A 25,404-nucleotide genomic window follows, 5' to 3' on the forward strand; every position below is an offset into this window, starting at 1 on the left:
TTGTTTTAACAAATGGATGACAGTGTATAGCTAGCCTTCATATGATCAACCATTTATCCCCAGCACTGAGTTCGTTAGTCTCGATGTGTGGTTGGATTGGTTATTTCTTCGAGTTCTGTTATTTTCTTTTTTCTCTCGCAAACAAAACCAGCTACGGTCTTCGCTGGTGTATATTTTTGTCATAATATCATAGGAATTTGGATAAAGTTAAAAATTCTCAATTTTTAACCGCCTGAAGCGTATACTCTATACCTTGTATACTTCTTAAAAATGACATAAGGGAATAAATTTCTACGATGTTTTAACACTATTCACCAAAATCTGTGTTTTACTTATGCTTATTTAATCTTGAGCACGAGATAATTACCGTGTGTAATCCTTTTTAAGTTAAGAACGACAACAGCGGACTATTTTCGCTCAAAAGCAAATAAAATGAAAGTTAAAAAATACACTGATTCGATTATAAGTCCATATAAAGATCAGAGAAGAATTGACCACTTATCCCTTCCTCATGCTGCAAGTCTTTTCTCAATTAGATTTTTTTTTTAAAAATTCACTGGCTGATATTTGAATAACTGCATCATTAACTTTGTAGATGAATGGATGAACGTCACTAGTACCGCAGAGTGTATAAGAAAGGGTGTAGAACTTAGTTTATAAAACTATAAAAGTACAAACGATTTATAGAGGTTATTGGGTCATGTTTTTATAACTTGTGTTTCAATAAAGAAACACAAGTTATAAAAACGTTGAAATCCAAGGACTTAAATTTTTTACTTTCATTTTCTAACTGTATCCTAAAATTTTTTGCGTTCTCAAAAAGGTGATTATTATACTTCGTAATTATAAAAAAAAATCGTAATGGGTTATAAACAATAAAGATGTTGCTATCTTCTTGCGATACTATTAATTCTGTCAAACACGTTAAGATTTTTTTTTTTTTTGCCGTTGTTAATTGTATTAAAATTTCCTCAAAAGATATTTGCTACTGTTAGCAATCTTCCACAAAGTATTTTCTAAAATTTGACGATAAGATAATGTAATGGAAATACGATCGCACTTACCAAAGCTAACCATCCCGTTAACTTATCGACAGAGGCATCAGAGCGGCCAAAGTACACAGAAAATATCAGTATCCAAGAACCCAACCATTATTCAACAGCATAATTTATCATAATAAGCCATTGACGTGTAAAATGGCTACCTTATCCCACAGCTTATCATTGGCTTTACTCTCCTCACATTAAACTTCAATGATTAATGAACTTCGATGTATGAACGGTAGTTGAGGATGGATCATTTGCACACCAGATTGGTGTTGCTTAATAGTACTTAATTGGAGACTGTATTCCGGTCTCAACACTGCAGGTGCAATTCTTATCTGTCCATTGGGAGGGTTGGTAGCACCACGTGGCATGCGCTGAGGGAAACCAAAATTCGTTCTAATTACTAGTATGTAAGGGGTTCTAAATCGAAAGGGCAAATCTGTTTAAGCTAGGATGGTCAAGTGCGTTTTTTTTTTTTTTTTTTTTTTTTTGTTCTCTGCGGTAGCACATGTGGTATCCATTAGTCTCTTAAAGCCAGTAGCAGTGCCAAAAGGTAGGAAGAAAATAGAATCGCATCCATCTTGAACGTGATGGAAGCCACGTTCGTTCATGGTTCGTTGTAACCATGGTAGGATAATAATTACATTTGAAAACTTTGTAAGATCTTTCGATACCTGGGAATAAATTTTTATTTCTTCTATTATAGTGCTCAGATATCTAACTTGAGCTCTTGTGTGATCTGCGCGCGCACAAAAAAAAAAATTTATTTTTGTTCTTAATTTTAGAGCACTATTCATTTGAAGCAGAATACCGTTACTAAATTAAAAAACAAACGAACATACTTTTTTCCAAAATTCCAATTGATCATTTTTATTTCAAGTACACATTTAAAAACAAGAATGGAACTTCTTTTTGTTTCCACATTCTACGTCTAAATCCCACCCATGACAGGTTTTAAACCAATATGCTAGTTATGGTTTAAAACCATAACTACTAGTTTGTCATACATCGCATAGCTATGGTTGTCATCTGTCTCCACCATATATATATTTTTTTTAGGGAAATGTTATAGCAGATATTTTTATTATTATTAAAAAAGAAAAGTTTCAAATTCAATTGGCACTACAAAATATTTTCAATTATAGTTACCACTTTGGAATAATAAATAGGTAGTCAAAAAAGAAATTACATTAAAAAAAATTAAACTATTGGACTAATAAATTTTATATTATAATTTATTTAAATCTTCAATTATTGTTTATTATAAATCTATATTTATAAAATTAATTTGTTAATTTTTTTGTTTTCCTTGATTTCCACACTATAAATTCAAATCGTGACGTCACCAGGCTATTTGAGTTTTCGAGATAACCATTATTGTTCCTGTGTGGATGGAATAAATGTATTTACGAACTTGAAAAGCAATACAAAATATACTGTGATCACGATTACTTAAAACATTTATCGCCAATTCATAAGTATTTGTAAGACAGTGGGACAAGTGCTGTTTTAAATGGTATATAAATATATACCATTTAAAGGCAATAGTTTTAACTAAAGAAGGAAAATCGTGCAGAAAAAAAAAGGGAGTCATGAATTTCCGGAAGAACTCGAAAGCTAAACTCTTGAGAACATATCGGGATATCTTAACTATGATATAATTACTTAAATTAGCACAGATATAACTAAATTCACGAAACGTCCATATGCTATGTCAGGGTATTGTTTCAGGCATTCTTTTGTAAGAAGAATACTCGTAAGCTATTCAGTGGGGGGGAATAGGAAAAATCTCTATATTAATATTTGAGTACCTCTTGATATCCCCTTCTTTGAATACTTCTTGATACCCTCTTGATAAACAGTGGCAAGAATTAGTTAAAAAAATGCACTGACAAATTTTCTCCGACATTCTACTTTTTTTCTAGAGACAAAACGAAGTTATTTTTTTTTTTTAAAAATTGCGCCATTCTGTACATACTTATCGATTATTTTCTTTTATTAAACAATTATATACGTACAGAACATTATCAAACCCATAACAAGAAGTTACAGCCTTTCATTCACCAAAAGTCGACTCTCCTCCACATCTAGGTTGTAAAATAAGCCATCCCTGTTCTCTTTCTGACGCAGATTTTAGGTTAAATGGGCCATAAATTTCTACAAGTCTACAAACACAGAAGCTTATCATTAGCAAAACACAGAACGTAAATTATGAAGTTATCGAGGGTGGGAGAAAATACATAAAATATATTCACTTATCAAACTAAACAGACCTACATACTTGGTTATATTTAAAAGAAAATGTGTCACAAAATATTCTAAAGTCATCTTCTATATAGCAAATTATAAATAGCCCTTTGTATGCTATGGAAATAGTCCATTCTCGTATAAACTGTCACAAACTATTAGCATGCTGCAGTATTTTATCGCATGTCAAACCCAAGGAGCCGAAAATTCCAGTGCCTCTAATGTCCCATTAAAATTGTCGCTGCATTACGAGCTCGTTGTGAATAGCTTTGTTTTTACGAAATCCTAATACATCGGAGACCATTTTTCTACCCACTCAACTCATTGAATTATTCATCGCCATGGGTTATTACTGTCTCCACGAGAATGTCTTATTGATGATAAATACGATACGCTACTAAAGAACCCGGCCTAACTTTTCTTTTCAAAACCTGTTAGTGGCCATAATTAGAGTACAAAAATGTCTTTGGGAAGTACAAATGGGTTATGTAAGTAGGTGGAAGAACTCAGTGGGACAGATAGATGGAATGATTTATCGCCATTCTCCAGTTGGTATTTTTATTTCAATCTGTTCATGGTGAATCGGTCGGTAGATTGAATAAGTGCTAAGAAAGTTTCATTTTTTGATTAAAAATGAAACTTTCGTAGATGAAATCTTGGAAGTTTTCTTACTTGAGTAGACTGAGGATGGTTACATTGGTTTACTTGCAATTCATTTTCCTATAACTAGTAAACCGAGTTATTCAATATATAAATTAGTAACTACTAAATACATCGTGTGAGTTCAAGTCTCTCATCATTGGCTTTTTGAGAATAAAAGTGGCGTTGAGATTCAGCAGAGAGAGATAGAGACATAGAAGAAGATAAAAATAAAGAGGTATCAAATCCGTTTTTTGGGGGGGGTGGGGTGGACTGAGTCCTTGACTCTTTATCCCTTCATCTGATTGAAGAAAATCTGTGTGGATGGGATGTTATTGAGCTAAAAGCTCTAGTCATGGCTGGGTAACGGCAATAGCCGAGCCTCAGTTAAAACTTCATTGGCTACAGCATTGCCATCCGTTACCCTGGATCTCCTCCAATTAAACCCCCGTTTAGCCGCAAAACGTTAATGTCTATAAGAGTGAAGCAAAATGCTTTTATAATCCCTGCTATCTGATAAGGTTACTGTGTAGGGGAAAGTTTATGAGCTAAGTGCTCTGTCCGAGTGGGTGCGAGTTATAGATCCTCGTTAGGAATTAGGGTGGCCTTAGGTCTCCTGTATATTTGGAGAAATCCGATTTATCATAGTTTGCTGCTTGTTTTTTTACTAGTTCATTTAGATGTGAAGACGATGTTGAGAAGAACTTTACTGCTAAATATTGCAGGAAAGAGTAGGGATAGGGGATACTTGTGTCCCGATGAAAATGAACATCTCTGATATCAGAGATGGTCATCAGAATGCACCAGTATTATAATTATAATAACTAACCTTCCTTATATAAGGACTGGCTTAAAGGGGCGAAGCAAGAATGCTTTTCATCTTCCCCGTTATCAGTAGAGGACAGCGTAGGGATAAGGTGTTATTGAGCTATTAAAGCTCTGATCATGGCAGGAGGGTAATAGCAATAGCCGAGCCTCAGTTAGAACTTCATTGGCTACACCATCGCCATCCATTACCCTCCAAGGGTATTAATCACCGCCTTCATTAATTTAGGCCCTTATAAGGACTGGCTTAAAGGGGCGAAGCAAGAATGCTTTTCATCTTCCCCGTTATCTGTAAAGGACAGTGTAGGGATAAGGTGTTATTGAGCTGCTATTAAAGCTCTGATCATGGCAGAAGGGTAACAGCAATAACCGAGCCTCAGTTAGCACTTCATTGGCTACAGCATTGCCATCCATTACCCTCCAAGGGTATTGGATTGAATGAATCAATCACCGACTATGTAAGTAAAGGTGAAATCTCAAAAATACGGACGATCTCTAGGCCACTCCATAGTGGGCGAAAGACCGTCCTAATCTCAGCGTTGGTTCCACTCAGTGACGGGCTCCCCGACCACTGAGCAGAACCGCTCATATTCCGAGGAAAATAATTCACCGGCAAGTACCCCTCAGCAGGCCGTGCCGGAGAACACTTTTTTCCGGAGACTCAAAGTGCTCCCTTAGGGCAAAACCTAAGAGAGCGAACTCATTAACCCAGGATAACAGTAACAGTCGAACCTCAGTTAAACTTCATTGGTTCAGCATTGCCATCCGTTACCGTATATGGGCATCTCATATAAAATAAAATCTAAAATCAATCACCGCATCTCACGGTCGATTGATTCCTCAAAAACGAACCATTAATTTAGGCCTTATCGTGCTATTAAAGCTCTGATCATGGCGGTTTAGGTTTGCATCAATTATATTACTGTGATATAAAATAATTAAAGGTGTATTAATATTATTATAATTTTTTTAAAAATTTCAAATACTTAAAAATATATGTTTGAGTAAAATATTAAGAATATATTATGATAATTAAGAAAATAAATTTAATTAATGTAAAACGCTTTGAAACAGCACAGCAAATATACAGCTAAACAATAACTTCGCTGAACCAAAAAATCGCCATGAAAAGTCCTATTGGCATTTCTTTTTATGATTATTACTACTACTACATAAAACTGTAATGTCCAGACTCAGCGTGGAAGGCCAATCTATACAGTAACATCTGTCTACTCAGTGCTGTAACTGGAAGCAAAGAATTAGTTTGAATATTGTTGAGCAGTTGCTTTATACTGTGATATACGCATGCGTCATTTATTCTTGTCTGGCAACTCCTTTTCATTCTCGACTTATGTACGATAGTTATTTTATTTTATTTTATTATTTTTTTTTTGATTTTCGGAAAAATAAAATTATTTCATTAGATCATAAAAGACGAAAACCGGTCGTAATTATATTTAATCAATGGTTAACATTATATTGTAGAGAATAAAGCTAGAAAATGAATTCCCTTTATTTTGGTCATCTTATTGTTGGGCTTACAGTAAATTTTTCATTTATCAATGAACTGCAGACTTTCCCTTTAACCATTAATTTAAGCTTCTGTTATATTTCGATGCTTCTGAAATATTGCGATCCATTTTTCGCAGACACATTCACGAGAAATGAATGGAAGTGTTGGCATCATAGTTCAGCAAGCTGTCGACATTTAAAGACTCTTCCCGCTGATAAACATATTGTCCGATGAATAAATACTGGGAACGAACAAAAATGTTCACTTTACTCGCTCAATGTAATATAAATGTCTCGTGGAACAAACTTATTTATCCTTGCAACCGCTGCAGTTAAATATGACATCAGTTTGAAAACCACTCAAGTCGCAGTGGCAAAAATAAATAAGAAAAACACTTAAGACATAATTTATTTCTTTTCCGTAAATGTGATTTGGAAACACCTTAAATCTCTAAAGATTTTTGAAAACTCACAAAATCACGCTTCGTCATTTTCCCAACACTGGACAACCACTTTTTGATTTAAAGTAAAATGTGATTAATTTAGAAGTATTTTAAATAAATAATTATAATATATAAATTTTCGTATATTAAATAAACTTATAATATAATTAAAATGTTTTACAATAGAAAATTTTACAAAATTTATGAATTTTTATTAATACACCTTTTTTAGTTTATCATTAAAAATTTTATATTAAATGTCACGCCTAATTTATAGCGAGATATATGTAGGAAATGTGAATTCATTGACATTTCATGACTTATGCAGTTTTTACACTAAGATCGTTTTTTACTGCCCTCTGGGTTGGTGCCCATCATGCACATTAAATTCAGACTGTTACAGACGAATCATGATCTGTTTGGCTTCCTAGAGTAAAATAAATGGCGGGTGCAGCACACCTGATACACGAGGCAGTGTCATTGAAGGACGCTTATCCTTGGGAGAATCCAAACATCAAGGATATATGCAGACAGGATGGAATTCTCTCTTTAGATTGAGAGTTTCATTGGCGATAGCCTCAGAAATCCGAATTCTTTCCTCGGCTGGCCACACAATTAACATTTTGAACATCTAAAAAGTTAAGATAGCATTTCGTATTGTCCGTAATATTTCCGGATTCCGACAAGGATAAACTTCCACTAGGTTTTCCTTATTCTTCAGATCCTTTTTGAACTGTCATTTATCATACTCTGGCCAACCAATGAGATCGAAGATTATCGCAATGAATACAAGAAATACATGAAGTACCGTGAGTCAGAACCATCTGGAGTTGAAGAGCATGCTATCACTTTCAAACACAGAACATTTGCTGGGAAAGAGAAGAGGCAGGTTCCTTATGGTAATACAGCATAAAGAAAGTTGTGAAACATTGCCAAATTGTCCAAATATGAAAAAATCAGATGGTCTTTCTCTATTCCCCATTTTTGGCGTGTATATTTTATTAAACCTACTCTGCTATATCGTGACGCTACATTTGCATTTCACTTCTGTTATTCATGCTTAAGCTATGCTTGGACATTTTAAATCATACTCAAGATAAAAGTTGAGACACGAACATTTCAGAAATTTAAAAAATAAATTTTTTTACGCAAGTAATCTGTTTCCTAATGAATGTAATTTCTTCTTAAGTAACTAAGTAATAATAGTAAGATGATCTACCTAGCATGACGTATCATGCTCAATACAAGCTTCTCAAGTTAGAATTTCTGATTCCCTACTATTGAGATATCTGAAATTTTCTCTCATAGTCGACATGACCTGAGCGAGCGGAGTGCATTCAACTACCGACACTGTTAATGGATGAGGCATGAACAATGCAATGCCTACAGCCTTAGGGCGTACACAGATTACTCATTGTTCACAGATCATGATTCCTGATAATAATGATTGTGGCGGTATGGCCACGACTTCATTCAAATTTCCAACTACGGGGTAGCACTGTTTCGTTTCCCTCTTCTGCTGCTGATGTCTTAATGAGTGATTATTTTCCCCTGAGAGATGACAGAACATTAGTCTTACCTGTCCATAAGATAATCATTATATTAATACGATGGCCATGGCGAGCTTAACCTTATTATCAAGGCGTCCATTTTTCTTCAGATCGACTAAGGAACATTTAAGAAAATGCATAATAAACTTTAAATGAGGATCCGAAGGTGGAGAGTCTGGTTCGTTATTACATAATCAAAGTTTGAGTGAAAATGTGAGAGAATTTATCGAAACTGTTGCTGATGAGCTGCAATAACGACGAAAGAGAAAAAAAGTGAAGTTGGTTTGCTGTGGTTGAAATATTTCTCGTGTAATGATTGTTCCCAGTAATTACTTGCAGCAGCTATGGTAAGACTTATACTTGATTTTATTCATCGATACCAGATATGGGATTAGGCGCTGTGGTTATTAAATACGAACAAGACAACTGTTATATTTTAAACTAAGCAACAATGTAATCGGAGTTCCTATGAGCCAACGCTCTTAGGATAAAAATCTTTATACAACGAGTCTCATTTTATTATTTTAGTAGGTCGTCCAAAAATTGTTCATACTTTTGGATATTCAATCCCCCTCCTTTCCCCTAATTAACAAACGCAAATATAAAATCTCCAATAATGCAAGTTGGAATCCACTTATGAACCAGCGTTAATAAAAACAGTTGAATGTAATTTGTTGGTTTTATAATATAATATAAAATTATATATACTAAGATTAATAAAATACTTCTTAATTTAATTTATAAACTTGTTAGTAAAATCATTAAAATAAATAACTGGTGTAAATTAATATAATATCTATCACATTAAAGGAATATCTGTCTTAACGTTCTTGTATTTTTATGGAACATTAATATTCTATTTCAATAGATTTTTATAGTATTTTAATACATTCCTATTTTAATTTTGTTTAATCTTGTTAATTTTTAACGTATTTTTTCCTGTTTGGGAAGTTTTCTTTCACTCTATTTCTCTTCTTATTCTCTGTACTGAATCTAAGAGTCACTTTTATACTCAAAAGGCAAATGATGAGAGATTCAAAATCACACAATATCTTTATGTTAGTGGAATAATATAATTATATATATTCTATTTTAATATCTTTGTTAATGGAATATTTACTTGTATGTGTATTTATTTACATTTTATATTACGGTAATGTGTTAAACGCATATTCTATCTTTATCGTTCTAACACACTTTAGACAAACTTGATTTCTTAATACCAATTTAAAAATTTTCAAACTTTTTTTACGAACTATTTTCCTCATTCTTTTTGCAGTATGCCTCGGTGCTCTCTCCACGACCGCCGCCTTGTTCCTTTCGCCAGTCATCGTGTCAATATGTCGAAGGAGGAGTACTCGTCTCTTAGCCGTCCTAGGGGGTCTTGTCACAGCATTAGGGTGCCTTTTTACATCATTCGCTTCACAGTTTCATCAACTCTACTTAAGCTATGGGGTATTCGTTGGTTGCGGAGTTGGATTGACCCGAGACACCTCGATTATCATGGTGGGTCAGTACTTCAAGAAAAAGAGAGAATTTGTGGAAATGATTGTTTTGGCAGGAACCGGAATAGGCATGTCTGTAATGCCTCTTATTATTACTCAAAGTATCAGGTACGTAATTGAACCCATTTTCTTGAAATAGCAATACTCGGCCTTTAGTATAAATTATTTTGATATGTTTCATATATTTGGAATGTTTTTAAGGGTTAATGAAATTTCAGAATTATAATGCATGTTTTTACATACAAAACTGGAAGTTCTTCGCGTTTTTTATATAACGTAAGAATATGACAATTTTAAAAATATCTAATTGTAATAGTAAACTTCAGTTCATAATAATTAATATACAGTATCCAATTGTCAATTCATGCATTTCTTACAATAGTGAGTAATCCATACAGGAGCGGCTCGTGCATGGGCACTGCGGAACTGCAGCATCCCCAATTTTTCTCGATATGTAAATATATTTATTGATTTATTTATATTTGCTTGTAATATTTAATTTTATCATCAACAATCCTATACAATTCTCTTATTTTGTATAAAAAATAATAAAAATCCATCTTGTAGCACTTAGGAGGGCGAAGGACGCTAGCAGTACTGTGTTTACCACAGTATCATGTTGCTACGCGCGCAAGCATATGCACGTCATAGTGAGATGCAAGCTATTAGCGTAATGCGGCACTGTCCGTCGCGCAGTTCCATTGCTGTTTATATGCAGTTTGCGCCAGTAGTAGAGTGTTCGTAGTGCTTATCGTGTTTACTCCGTCTCTTTAAATGTTTGGACATTACAATTAAAGGTTTTAATTGTAATGTCCAAAAATTAAGTAAAATTCATTCCCTTAATTACAATTAAAGGAATGGATTTTATTTTTAAGTAATTTTGAATTATACTAAACTGTATAATTTTATCGCTAATAAACAATATTTTTTCATGTTTAATTTTTACCATCATTTTGATATTTTATCCAAACACGTATACACTCTACTTACAGTGTGGATGTATATTTCGAAAGTTACAGCAACCCCCACGATTTCAAGCCACGAGCCCCCATTGAGTCCACATGAATTAATTTTCCATAATATAAGACATGAACAAAGTGTGCGATCTTTATCTCTGAGATAACGACGACATTTCTTTGCTAATCCTTTGCATCAAGTCACGCACGCCTTGCATGCTCCTTCCTTTTGATGGACATACAGACCTCCATTGTAGAATCCTTGGTAAGATCAAGAAGTTTGGATACACCACGATACGTCTAGATCCTGTTACTATTATAGAACATCAGCAGATTGTTAAACCAGTACCTACTTTTAACAAACCCGTGGTAACCTCGGTACAAGATCCTTTTGGCCTGCTGTATTGTTACAAGTTTCCTCATGACTGGATACAGCAGCCAGTCCAGCATTGGCGCTATTGCTGAAGATCTTTGTAGAATGCTTCTTTTTGTAATACAAGGCTTTTACAAAGATAACTAGAGATTTTTTTTAAATAATGATGTGAAATTATTTTCCATTCAAATGCCAGTTTGAATGCTGAAACAAACAAAAAATAAATAAAGTCTTGAGGGTGTCCAAAGGGGCAGGGGGGCTCTAAATGTAACTTAGATTTAGCAAAGCGAAATCTTAGTTGGGTTGGTTAGAGTAACCAACATTTTAAAGCATCTAAATTAAAGTCTCTTGGACAAAAAGATGTAATAAAACTCTCACCGTATATTCTGACGTTCAGTTTGAAAATATCAAATAGTTTTGGGACATAATCTTAGTTAAGATTTTTTTTTGTTACTTCAATACCCAGTATGCTACAGTCTATAATTTACTTAACATGTTGCATAAGAATTATTGCAGCCTTTAATCCTGTCTCGAAGTTTATAAATATTTAATTTCATCACACAAAACTACTATCTTGCAATTTAGAAGAATAGGTTGAAAAATAATTTATGGATTAAAATAAGAAATGTTAATAAGTTGCAACTCTTCGATAGAGTAGCCATTGTGACTGACAATATTAGGCACATATAGTCTTATTTGTGTGTAAATTATACCTTTTTACATGAATAAAAGCATGATCAATTTTATTACACGTCTACACTTAATTACATTCCATTATAAACTGTATTAGTTTCCTTGAAGCATTTTAAAGGCAGGGGGCGTGATAATACGGCCGCCATCTTAATTTCAGCACCGAGTGTTAAGACATTGACTGACACTCTGTTAAATGACTTTTTTTTTTAGTTTCCTCAAGATTCACTTGCATTTCTTTCTAATTTAAACTTCGATCAAAATTCATGGAAATAAACAACAAAATAGAAATTTCAAAGCTGTACTTAAAAACATACATTAAAAATTTTAGACATTCAACAACTCAGTAATTGATATATAATTCAAATGAAATATTTATATTTTAATAAAAGTTTTTGTAAACAATAATAAGTTTTCAGATTTTTTAAGTATTATTTAAAAGTTTTAAATATTTTTAATGTATTATTGAAATTTATTTATAAACCCAGTTGTTTGTAAAATGACTGCTAATTATTAGCTACAGAATTTCTGGTATCATTTGTTTGATAATAATATATTATATAAGTTATCATCCTAACTTGAGTTTTGTTCTTTGGTTATAGTTAGTAGTTTTCGAGAAAATTCTAAAACCCAGTTTATACTCCTAAAATAACAGGAAGTGACAGGATAATGAAACTCTAGTAACTTGCATAACCTAAATAAATAAAGTAAATATGTACTTATCTAACCAACATTTTTCTAACACTATTAAAAAATATAATTAGTCGTTCTATATTCTCGGAAAGAAGATTTTTTTTAATGTTTAAAAATAACTTTATTTTTTAACAACTTACTGGACTATACGATTTAATAGAATATCTTAAACTGACTTTTTTTTTAAAGTGATTGTTCTCCAGAACAATCATAACCTTTTAGCAGGGCTTACGGATATCTAAATTCTTTGGAACGCATCGGCACTACTATACATGTATTATAAGTTTAGACTTTGGTGGACAAAATTATGATCATTATGGGTTATGATATGCAATTATTACCATTTAAGTTAAGATATCTGTTTAGGCGCAAGGATTATCCTTTCGAATGTTTGTATTAACCAAGAACACGTACGTTTACTGGATCCAGATGAAATAGGGTTCAATTTCGATTCTTTACTGGTGGAGAAAATGCTCTGAGATGAATGATCAGATATGTAAAACACAACATATAATAAAAGTTAAAATATATTTGAAGAAATATCGAACTCATGTACTGTCATACATCTCTCTAGCAGTAACGAATGCATTCACGTGGCTGAGAAGCAATCAGATAATTTGGTAAGATGCTAAGCGAGCTAGTGATAATTTATATTAATAAATTATTAATAATTAAGGCTTATTAATAATTTTCTGATAATGTTAGAATTCCTTGTAAACTCTTCCAAGGGTAAATATTTGCGGTGTATACTAAGCTTAGCTTCAATTAAGGGATACCTTTACCGTGTCATGAGTCCGCTGCGGAACAGTATAAGGTACAGTGCACTATAGATCAATAACAAGCCCTGTTTTGGTCTTTTAAAGTATAATTTATAAAACACTTGTTTCGGACGAGGTTAGTCAAAACATATAATGGTTTTTTTATTTCAGATGGTGAGGCACTTAAACTGAACTTTATTTACAATCGCCACCGATATTGGATAATGTAATTATTATTGGAGAACTTAAGAAAACTGACAATATTCGTACAAAGGCAATTTGTGCTATTAATCAAAAGAAGTGTTTTGCGTCTCCATCAAATGTCGTTTATAAAGAATGGCTGTGCAGTATTGAATCGCTAATAAAAATCATTACTTAAAAATACACCATATTAGGAATTTCAAATATAGTAATTTCTTTTTAAAGTATAAAAGTAAAATATTTTATATTATATTAAAAACATTTTTAATAAAAATAATTCTTTTAAAATCTTTTTTAAAATTTAAAAAAGTCTTAAAACTTTGCAATTCAATTAAACACTTATTAATTTCTCAAATAAAGTTTAATTATTAGTCATAGCAATACTGCAATTTAATTGATAGGTGATGGATCAATCGACCGTGAGATGCGGTGATTGATTCATTCAATCCAATATCCGTGGAGGGCAGTGCTGTAGCCAATGAAGTTCTAACTGAGGCTCGGCTATTGCTGTTATCCTCCTGCCATGATCAGAGCTTTAAAAAAATTTAATTGATATTAATAGCAATAGCAATTCCCCGACAAAGCCCGTCACAGCCCGGTGAGGGCTTTGTTGGGGAATGCTTTTCTAAGGAATTTGAGCGGTTCTGCTCGGTGGTGATGGTGGGTGGAAGGCCATCATCATTGAGTGGAGCCAACGCTGAGATGGACGGTCTTTCGGCCACTATTGAGTGGTCTAGGGATCGTCTTAATTTTTAGAGATAGAGATTGGCTTTACTTACGTATCACCAATGTAGCTAATGCATGTCGTACGAAGCGACTAAAATTGATACCCGGGGAGGGTAATGGATGGCAATGCTGTATGAAGTGCTAACTGAGGTTCGGCTATTGCTGTTACCCTCTTGCCATGATCAGAGCTTTATAGCTGAATAACACCTTATCCTTACACTGTCCTCTACAGACAATGAGGAATATGAAAAGCAATCTTGCTTCGCCCCTTTAAGCCAGTCCTTATATAAGGACTTATTTTATATCGAAGACGCGAAGAATTAATCGACCGTGAGATGCGGTGATTAATACCCTTGGAGGATAATGGATGGCAATGCTGTAGCCAGTGAAGCTCTAACTGAGGCTCGGCTATTGCTGTTACCCTCCTGCCATGATTAGAGCTTTAATAGCTCAATAACACCTTATCCTTACACTGTCCTCTACAGATAACGGGGAAGATAAAAAGCATTCTTGATTCGCCCCTTTAAGCCAGTCCTTATAAGGACTTATTTTATAGACTTGGATTTTACTAGTTATTAAATTCTGCTGGCAATAATAACAAATCTCGTCGTGTTCGCAAACGAGATTAAAATATTTTGTTGCGATTCTTTGAGATCGATTGGGTAATCGATTATTTAGACATGTTCGTGCCTTATGAAATGACCGAACTCATCGATCTCCACATTATAATTTAATTACTGTTTATAATTATCTTGTTTCGGAAACCACCTTTCATGTATGCATACGCGTGTGGCAAAGCAATCAATAATTTTTATTTTTATGCCTTCTTGGCTGCATTTAGGTTTAATAAACACAAAGTCGTGATGTCATAATCAGTTTGCAGTTACTACACTACATGCTTTACATTAGGTTGGTCACGATTTTTAGTGTTAAATTGTTGCTTTAATTACACTTCATTAATAAAATTCCTCTATATAGCTAGCCGTATATTTTGTTGGTAAAAAAATAATAGTTTGGTTTGCGATTTTAATACTGCACAACAATTCATTATAAATGACACTTGATGGAGACGAAATACTTTGTAAGACTACCATCCCGTTGATTAATAGAGCATATTGCCTTATATTAATACTGTAGTTTTAACAAGTTCTCCAATAATTATTATATTAGCCAATATCGGTCATGCCTGTCAGTTATAGTTAATTTTAAGTACAACACCATTAAATCAAAATCCACTCTATATTTCGACTCTAACCTTGTCAGAGACAAGTGTTTTATATAAATTATACTTTCAAAGACAAAGCTTGTTATTGATCTAAGCAGTACTGCGGGTTTTCAAGCGTTTCACAGCGGACCCATGACACGATAAAGGTATCTAGTAACACAAGCTAAGCGCAGTGTACGCGGCAGACATTTACCCTTGTAATGGTTTATAAGGAATTCTACGATCATCCGAAAAGTTTTCTTTACTGTGTCACTGCTACCATATCTTCACAAGAGTAGAACTTTCCAAAATGACAAGAGAGCTTCATTGTTAGTCCGCCCACTGGCTCACTTCTCATTTTACAAAGTAATCTGATGGCTTCTCGATCACTTGAATGCATTCACGTTACTACTAGAGGCGTGTATACGTAGTACAGAATAGGTTTCGATACTTTAAACACATCTTAACTTTTATTCTATCAAGTTAGCTTCTGCGATCATCCATCTGGGCGCATTGAACTGCTCAACGTTGTTCCTACTAGTAACATCAAATTGCATTACAGCCGATTTTAATCTAGAATGGTTAAAGGCACTTTGTGAAACGATTTTTGCTACTAAGATATCTTATCTCTTATCTTAAATCTTATCTCTTATCTTAAAATGCTAATGATTTTTGGCATTTTAGGACTATGTTATACAATTATAATTGCATAGAATAATAAATGATAATTTTCAATGCAAAAACCCATACGTAAAGTATTCTAATTTTTCTAATTTATATAATATAATACGAATAATCCGGAAGTTTATTTTATTTAAATAGGATATTTAGATAAAAAAAGGTGTTAATAAATAAATTTTATTTTTAGATTGATTTTTTAAAATAATAAATATTATTTGAAATTATATATAAGTAATTATATTTAACAAAATATATTTTAAGTAAATGTAAATTAGTTAAGAAAACATTACAATGACTTGTCATTTCTATTAAGAAACTACTCTTTGAGTAGTCAACTCTTTCAAAGTCTAGACAATTTTACTAATAAATCTGATAATTCTGCCAGTCATTTTCCTATTCTTTTATAAGCTAATTTTTAGAATTTTATCTTAATAAACTAGCTATAACAATTAAAGCCAGAATGATAATTCTAAGAATCCTTTCTTAATAATTTAACTTATAATTTTTGTATTGTAAATACACAAAGCCAAACCTATTTTGAGAGATAATTTTCTTTAGTCCAACTTTCTTAAGAACTAAGTCATCTTCCTTGTAGATGACTTCAACTGCAATGCTTCAGCATGTGTAAAGAAGCAACATTTGTTATCGCCAATGATCTCACTTGCCTGTTAGAATACGTTAGATAACTCCAACCATCTCCAAACGCTTTTCTTCACCAATGCCCCTTCTAAGTATTCTGTGGACATGATTTGTCCTCTTAGCAAGTCACATGCTCAAGAATCGACTCCTCTTCTATGTCTCCTTCTTGTTCTCCCCTATTTTACTGATATCTATCCTGCTTCTTGGACATCTGCCATATTCAGGCCATTTCTAAGACAAATCTTGACTATCCAGCTTTCTTTCATTTAAATTGTTTTTAAAGTAATGTAGAAGCCCACTCTGTTGATCGGTGGAGTAATTTCTTGCCCCTTACACTCGCCTTTGGATAAATGCCATGGAATAGTGTGCGGAATCTCAAGTTGTTTAGTATTGATATCTCTAAAGCATTTCATTTGATCAGCACAAAGGCCTATAAAGTAACTTCCCATCACATGGTCTGTCTCCTCTCTTTTGTAACTGAGGTACTCCCGCACATTTCATGCGCTGATGGATGCATCTTTGTTTTCGTGCACTGCAAATGACCTTAGGGTTCTCCAAGGTTCCGTTCTTTGACTGACTGCAAATCCAATTCACAGTTTTACTGATGACAGTAGGCCTCTCATTTGACAAACTTCGTGCTACACATGTAAAAAGCCTTTATTTTGTTTATATATTTAAGTAACTTTTTTAGCAGTCATATACAATGCTGTAGATTTTGTTGTACTTCAGTGTTTTGATGATTATTCAAATTATGCTATCAGAATAGTCCAGAACTTCCAGTTGAGATGTAGGATTTCATTCTATTCGTATAGCCTTCTTCACACTCCAATTAATGACTATTAAAAGTAACCAGACGTTGTACAGCTCTGTTTCACACTAGACTTTCTTTCAAACCAATAAGATTTTGTTCGCTATGCAGCAACACAGTTTTTACTTTTTATATACATTTCTTTTATTATTTTAACATATTTTTTCAGGCATCCCATAGTTTCTGATAATTAGTAATGTCTTTACGTACAGCACAGATAAAGATCTGAGCTGTGTCTAAAGCCTCGGCAAAATCTATAAAATTCAGATATAGAACGATTCTAAACTTTATTCTGAGAATCCCTGATATAAAGATTTCTTAATAAGAGTATCTTCCTCACATTAATCCTCTCCCGTCTAAAATACACCTATTTTAATCTTTAATGGATTGACTATAAGAAATAAAAGTTTCTAATTCAGTGGCTAGTGGGAAGATATGATTCATTCAATCCAATACCCTTGGAGGGTAATGGATGGCAATGTTGTAGCTAATGAAGTTCTAACTAATGCTCGGCTATTGCTGTTACCCTCCTGCCATGATCAGAGCTTTAATAGCTCAATAACACCTTATCCATACACTGTCCTCTACAGATAACGGGGAAGATGAAAAGCATTCTTGCTTCGCCCCTTTAAGCCAGTCCTTATAAGGATTCATTCAGTGGCCAGTATGTGTATATTATTTAAAAATATATTTTAATACTTATGTCATTTGGTTGTGGATCCCGCGAGAATATCTAAGTATCTGATACACAGTGTTTCGAAACCAACCTGCTCTCACCTTAAAGTATCTTATGTTTAATTCTGTTTATCAAAGTTTTTACAAAATATGTTTTTCAGGTACTCGAAGTAAACTTTAATCCACTTGCAATTTTCACAGTTAGCGAGATCTCCTTTCTTTGGAAATTATAATTGTCATGTCATGGCTTCTTTTCGATGTCCGGGTATCTTTTTTCTCTCTCTCTCCAACAGTTGATTATAGTTTTACAATTTATCAGCAGAAATTATAATTTTGCTGGTAATATTTAAATTCATACTAATAGGAGAGTTCTTTTATTATTATTATTCTTACCAAATCAATTATGAGAATAGAAGTGTTCTGTGAACACTTATATTCTCCGCACCACCAGAACTGTATAAACATGCAAGAACGTGTCAGCGGATATACCTTGTTTCACAAGGAATGCATATCGGTTCGTTCCCCCTCCCCCCTTCAACCCATGTATTACAGGCTAAATAGTACTCGAATATGAGATTACTACTTTTTGATAGATGTCATTACTTCTACGAATACTTCCCTATGGAAAGGCATCCAAAATTAAGTGTTTCGCGGTTTATTTAATTATTAGTCTGTCAGTATATTAATATTAATAACCTAAGGAAAAATAATTATAAAAGTTGTGTACGCTATAAATATGCAAACTGTATATATTTTTTATTTATTATAATTATCAATTATTACGATTTTTCTAAGAATACAGAAACTTCCGGCAATATGTACTTTTTATTTGTTAAAAGTATGTCTAATACCATGTCTGGTATTATAAAGATTATCATCATTCTAAAATATATAAGGTGTTTAGAAATAAATTTATTTTTTAACATTTTATCTGGTATTAATAACATTAAAGATTTAAAAAAATATATGATTTTTATAATATTAGAAAAGCTATATTAATCAAATTAAAATCTAATATAAAATTTATCTAACTCATGTATATTTTAAAGCATCTAAAATAAAATGATTGGTATGTAACGCATTTAATACGTATTATCCCATTTCCTAGCATTTGGTTTCTAACAATAGTAATATTTCTTTAAAACACATAACGAACCAAATTTTTATATTCATATCTTCTTAAAATAGTATTTTGTCTATTATATATATATATACACATTATATTATATTTTATATGTTACTTCAATATTTCATTTTTTACTAATATACATTTAGTTTTATATCTTTAACATTTATTTGTAAATACCTTACAAGAGTTAATATCATTAGGCAATATATTACCAGTCTATGAGCCTGGCCTAGCTGTTTCATGATCATCTGGTGTCAGGAAAGTCCTTTTTAGGACTTCCAGGGTAACAAATGGCAATGCTGTAGCCAATGAAGTTTTAACTGAGGCTCGGCTATTGCCGTTACCCACCCATGACTAGAGCTTTTTAGCTCAATAACACCCCATCCACGCATATTTTCTTCATTCAGATGACGGGATAAAGAGTCAAGGACTCAGTCCATCTCCCAGTTCTTTTAAGAATTATGAGCCTATCAAATATACAAAAGACCAAAGGCCATCTTAGTATCAAACAACTATAACTTTCATCCACTCGGGTCGAGCAATTAGCTCATAAATTTTCCCCTTCACAGTATCCTTATCAGATAGCAGGGATTATAAAAGCATTATGCTTCACCTTATAGACATTAATGTTATGCGTATGACCCTCTAAAATTAAATGTACTCTCTATATGAAATTAAAACAATACAAAGTATGTTAATTATCAAATTTTGCCTTCAGTAGCAACTATGATACCGTATATACAGAACCGACATCTTTTTTTCTGACAATTTTTCTCTCAAACAAATATTTGTGAACGTCTCGCAGATAGCATCCTTGAACGCTGCTCTTGAGACCAACTTGTCCTTCCCCAGTCTTCAATCAGCTGGATGGTAGATGCTTTTCATTTCTTGGTGTGAAGCTATCACCTAGGATGCGAACTCACAGCTTGTACGATAAGAGTGGGAAACTCGCTAACAAGGTGAATCAAGTGACAGAGTTACATAAGCGAACTCTTTAGTTTGTCACCTATTTAATTAGAAATTTTAAATGCAAATAGGATTAATGGAATTGTAAGAGTACTGTTATGTCTATAGCTATTTTACTTGGCATTATTGTTCTCTATTTACAGAACTCTGGGGTGGAGAATTGGCTTACAGACGGTCACTGGCCTTGTCTTCCTCACTTTTGTCCTAGGTATCTTCTATAGACCAGCATCACTGTATCATCCTCAAAGGCGAGCCATTTTACACATCAAGAGCTTACAGAAACGTTCAAAGGCCAAGGACAAAAACACATCTACGGAAAAACCACCATTTTTCGATTTCGGCGTGCTCAAATCTCGAACTGTACAGATTTTAGTAGCAGGAACAGCGTTAGCCGCATTTGGTATTAACACCCCCTTGATGTTACTGGTAGGTCAACACTTTTTTTTTTTTATTACGTAACACTTTCATAATGTACGTGCTTGTTGGTAATGAATTTTAATTAAAATTTTTTGATTAAGGTCAAAGGTCACAGGCAATTTGATTTCAGTGAAACGTGTTTAAAAAAAAAAATTGCCAAATAAGCCCACTCTTAAAATTCACCTCACTTATTAGATCCGCTATATTCTGGGGGGTGTCGGGGAGGCTTGGAGAAATAGCAAGGAAGTTAATATGACCCTAGACGAACTCCGGTGACCCATTCTCATAAAGTCTTGCCTAACCCAAATGTTTATGGTCCATTTGTCTACCGTCTTCTCTCCTCTACTAATTCCGTCAGTCCTGCGTGGGTACCCGTAGCACGAGCCGTGAAGGACTTGTTAATTAAGCTTCACACCTGCCAGTCGGATTGACGAGTGCATTTGTGACCCCTCGGAAGCATTCGATCGTTTATTACCGATGTGGTGGAGTGGCTTTCATAACTTCATTAACGTCCGTAATGGTCACGTTTCGAAGGGGACGATTAAAAGCAAGAGGTCATATCACAAAAAGGGGATAAGGTTGGGGACGAACGAACAGCGTTTGTTCTTAATTAATCGCCTATCTCGTCTGTGATAACCCCACTTTATTACCCTGATGATGTCTCGGATAATTTGAGGCGAATGCACGTGATCATCAGATGGCATTGTTGTGGAAAAACAGCTATTGTTACGTCAAAGTTAGTTGAATGAGGGATTGGAAGTCGCAGATGATAATGGAAATAATTTTGAATATGGGACTTAAGAGATGTGACAGCCCAAAAAAGGTTTATTTTCATGTCCTAAGCATTTTATTTACAGAAAGTAGGTCGGTTTAGAAAGACTGCACACGTATAACAAGATTTCAAAGCATACTTCGAAGATGTATAAGGGAAGATGATCAATGGGAGATCGTTCTTTGTATTGGCTTGACCACTGCATGCGATCTACTGTAAACATTACTGTTTTTTACTTAGTTTATTTATTTTAGATTTCTATAATTTTGTTTAACAAAAAGGCTTGATATGCAGGATTATTATAAAGTCCTTGTGCTTTAATTTTCATAAATTCCGTTCTATAAAATTGATCTGTAAGAAGCGTTAAAATGTCATTATTTAAATTAAAGGGATATTAAATCCCACATTGTTTTAAAACCGAATAAGAAACTCAAAGTTGGAATCGGAGAGTTTCATGCCGAATATTGTATAAAAAAAAACTATAGAAAAGTATCGGCGAATACTAGCGTGAGCTAAATGCAAATAGTCCTAGTACGTAATACAAACTCGGGCAACTCGCAGCAAATGTGGTTAAAATGTCATTTTGTGAAGTTTAATATGTGTTAAGTGATTCATTTATTTTATTGTAATTTAGCGAAAACTGGAGTGCACTGGTCATTCTTTTTTGAAGGGCGGGTTGTTAATAGGGAGAATTATTTGGAAAACGCTGCAGGAAACTTTATTCCTGAAACGGTTTGGAACTCACTGGATTTTTGTCTGTGGCGACATTTAGAATATTGTTGATTCAGTCGAAACCTTGTGCTTTAGACGATCTAAGGACTACAATACGTAATGTGATTCAGGGTATTACTTAAAATCAACTGCAAAATGTATTTGTAGAATTTTGAAATTATATCTTGTTTGTATACTTTATGACGGTAGACATGTTGAGAATTAACAATCCCAAGAAATGTAAACGTGTAGAACGACTTTATATAATGATCTTATATATTTAGTTTGAGTAAATATTTTTTATATGATCATCTTCATTTTATGCAGACCATTTGGTCAGAATTATTGCGGTATTCCTTAAGTTCAAAAGTTTTGAATGTTCATTTGGGAAAAACATAAAACCAAAAACACTTTAAATGTAACTATCTCGAAGGAAACGTCGAATATTTCGTTTAGTTTTTGTTAATGCGAAAACTTCTAGTTCAATTTTGGATTTGCTATAAGGAATGAATTTAGTTTTATTGGTTTCTACAAGTCTCCTTTACATCAGGGATAAGGCAATTTCTTGTGCATCAATTTACGCATCTGTTGTACAAAAAAAAAAAAAAAACCTTTGTAATTACCGTAATTAAATAAAAATTAATTGTGATCTCCAGCTTTCGGAGCTTAAAATGTTATTAAAAGCTGTCCAATTTAAACGAAATCAAACCAAAAAATTGAAATCTGTCCAGTCAGAGCGTATTTGGTTGTTGTGATCTTAGAACCCTTAAACCAATTTAATATTTAATTGGATATGTACTTTAAAAAATTGTTTAACTTCTTTACCGCTATTTCCTAAGAGGAATGGGCGGAGCTCTTTTATCTCAAACTAGCTTTTTTGGGAAATCGGTTGAGAGCAAGTCTCCACGGCCCCTGTGCGTCAGGAACTGCTGATCTCGTGGTTATTAGATTGTCAAGGGTGGGGGAAGGGAGAGATCCCAGATAACTGCCACCATCTTATGATCCTAAGTCCTAACACTTGTATTGTTTGAAATAGTGTCAATTCGACGCTATTTCAGACAACGTTAGAATAGGGATTGTAATAAATTATCGGCGAGACAGAGAGAAACGTACCAAAGATATACTGACTCGGAGATGACTGAAGAACAGTTTTTTTTTCAGTAAGATATGGTATACCACATTATGTAAAATAATATGAGAGTACATGCTATAATTACATAAAAAAAAACTCTTAGGTATCAGTCTACTCACGTGATAATGACAAACTTGCTCAACATTGTCATAAAGACCACCTACTTCATATATTAAAAACGACAGGAAATGATATTCTCACATTTATTTTACAAACTGACCACATTTTTTTTTTCTTTTTGATATTATAATTATTTATTATCGTATATTCACGATGGTACAATACAAAAAGTAGAATATACAATATAATCATGTTCAACGAAATAACATAGTACAGGACCATATACAATTACAATATAGTTACGATTAAAATCATGAGCATTTTTACGAAGTCGCCCACTTTCCCCTCCAACTGCTGCTGTTGAACGAGCGCTCAGCTGCATGAACTGTGAATTCTCCACTTAAGGTTGTATCCGTTCTGTAAGTTCCTCCACGCTCTTGAAGAGAATGACAAACCACATCTTGTGATACTTGCAGTCGAGCAGTAATGACATATACCTGCAGAAATAAATAGTATGTAGAGAAAGGGCAACATTTCACATCGTAAAATCAAATCCAACCAACACGAACATTAGTCTTTCTAGATTCCATCGTGTTATTGAATCTTTCCAGGAGAATTCTAAAGTGAATTAGTGGTAGTAGGTAATATTTAATAATATTACAAGACCTATTAAAAAAATCTTTCCTGAATTGACAAGCATCAAAGAAGACGTATCAGGACATGCTTCAATTGTTTTGTAAATCCACAAGTGGAAGATGACAAAGTTACGGTGAGGTTCAGCAGGATAGCGGACTGTGCTTCGCTCCTCATTATCGAACTTGTATTTGAAACACATTGGTTCTCTCAAGCGGAGTTCCATTAGATATAATCTGTGTAACAAACTCCACAATGAAAGGGAGTGTTTAAGAATTATATGGGGGAGGGGAGAATGTAATGAGTCCGTCAGACGAAGATATACACTGATTTCGTAGCTTAATTGCTTTGGCCGCCATAATACTAACTAAATTATACTTAATTGAAACTATAAATTTGCATTAAGAGCGTGAGTCGCCTTTCTCTATGAGTTGACTCTATATCAATGACTCGGCTACATTCATTTTCAAATGTCATATGGGTACAGATATCATTGTAATATGATATAATTAATTAAAATTTTAAAGTTATTTATTAATATATATATATATTACCGAAAGCGTATCTTTTTTTATTTTTTTTATATTTATATATATTAAGTATTCTTAATTTTTTCACGAAAATTCTCAAGTGCGTGTGCATCAGACCTATGAATGATAGACTGGCAAAACATCTCAACCTTGGTGTCGATCATTGTATTGAATTAGGCATTTTTTTGGGGGGGGGGAATCGTGGAATAGAGGAGGAGACAAACTTGCCACTACTTCATAAACTATATGAATCCTCGATGCATTCTGGCACTAATAATACCAGTACTTCTTTCTTTTCTTCCAACTGTTACTTGAATATGCAAATTAGCGTATCCTCCACGATTGCGAGTTCTAATTATAGCTAATGATCTGGTCCCGAATTACAGCATTACTGATAGTGCTGACTTTATCTGTACTTTAATTTTATTCAGCCACAGGAGTTCTAACGTGTCTCTATAACTGTTGCAGGTAGAGAATGCCTAAACTAATTCTGTATAGAAGATATATGTTCACTATACTACTTCGACTCTTTCCAGAAACAAATGCCTTTGCATTTATTTCATGCTCAATAGGTCCTTTACTGTAGTTGAAGATACCACAATCTAGAAAGAATGTCGGACAAGCAAATTCCTTGTGCAGTACTGATTGCAATCAAAACAAGCATAAGGTGTCAAAAGCACGCAGGCATACGAGGTTTTCAGATAGAACTAGTGTTGAAACTGTTCCTGCACGATATATTCTCTCTAGTGACTATAACTCTCTCCTCTACACACTACGATACTCTCCATGAGTCTAAAGCGAATATTTGAAATGGTCGACATCTCTCTGGAGCACATCCTAATACTCATTGAAGTTGAACTTAATATCATTAAAAAAAACCCAA

At 33.5% G+C, this 25,404-nt stretch overlaps 1 protein-coding gene across 1 annotated transcript in view; it reads left to right on the plus strand.

Moving 5' to 3' along the window:
* The window catches only part of LOC150094315 (monocarboxylate transporter 10-like), a 65,201-nt gene that overhangs the window by 31,306 nt on the left and 8,491 nt on the right, over positions 1–25,404 (plus strand). The window contains exons 2-3 of the mRNA XM_090411933.1: positions 9,542–9,875; positions 20,410–20,692. Coding sequence (XP_090268059.1) covers positions 9,542–9,875; positions 20,410–20,692 — 617 coding nt within the window. The remainder of the gene's footprint in view (positions 1–9,541; positions 9,876–20,409; positions 20,693–25,404) is intronic.

Source organism: Typopeltis vanoorti, chromosome 22 (assembly GCF_054136105.1).
Source record: "Typopeltis vanoorti isolate ZY-2024b chromosome 22, IOZ_Tvanoo_1.0, whole genome shotgun sequence".
Taxonomy (NCBI): Eukaryota; Metazoa; Arthropoda; class Arachnida; order Uropygi; family Thelyphonidae; genus Typopeltis; species Typopeltis vanoorti.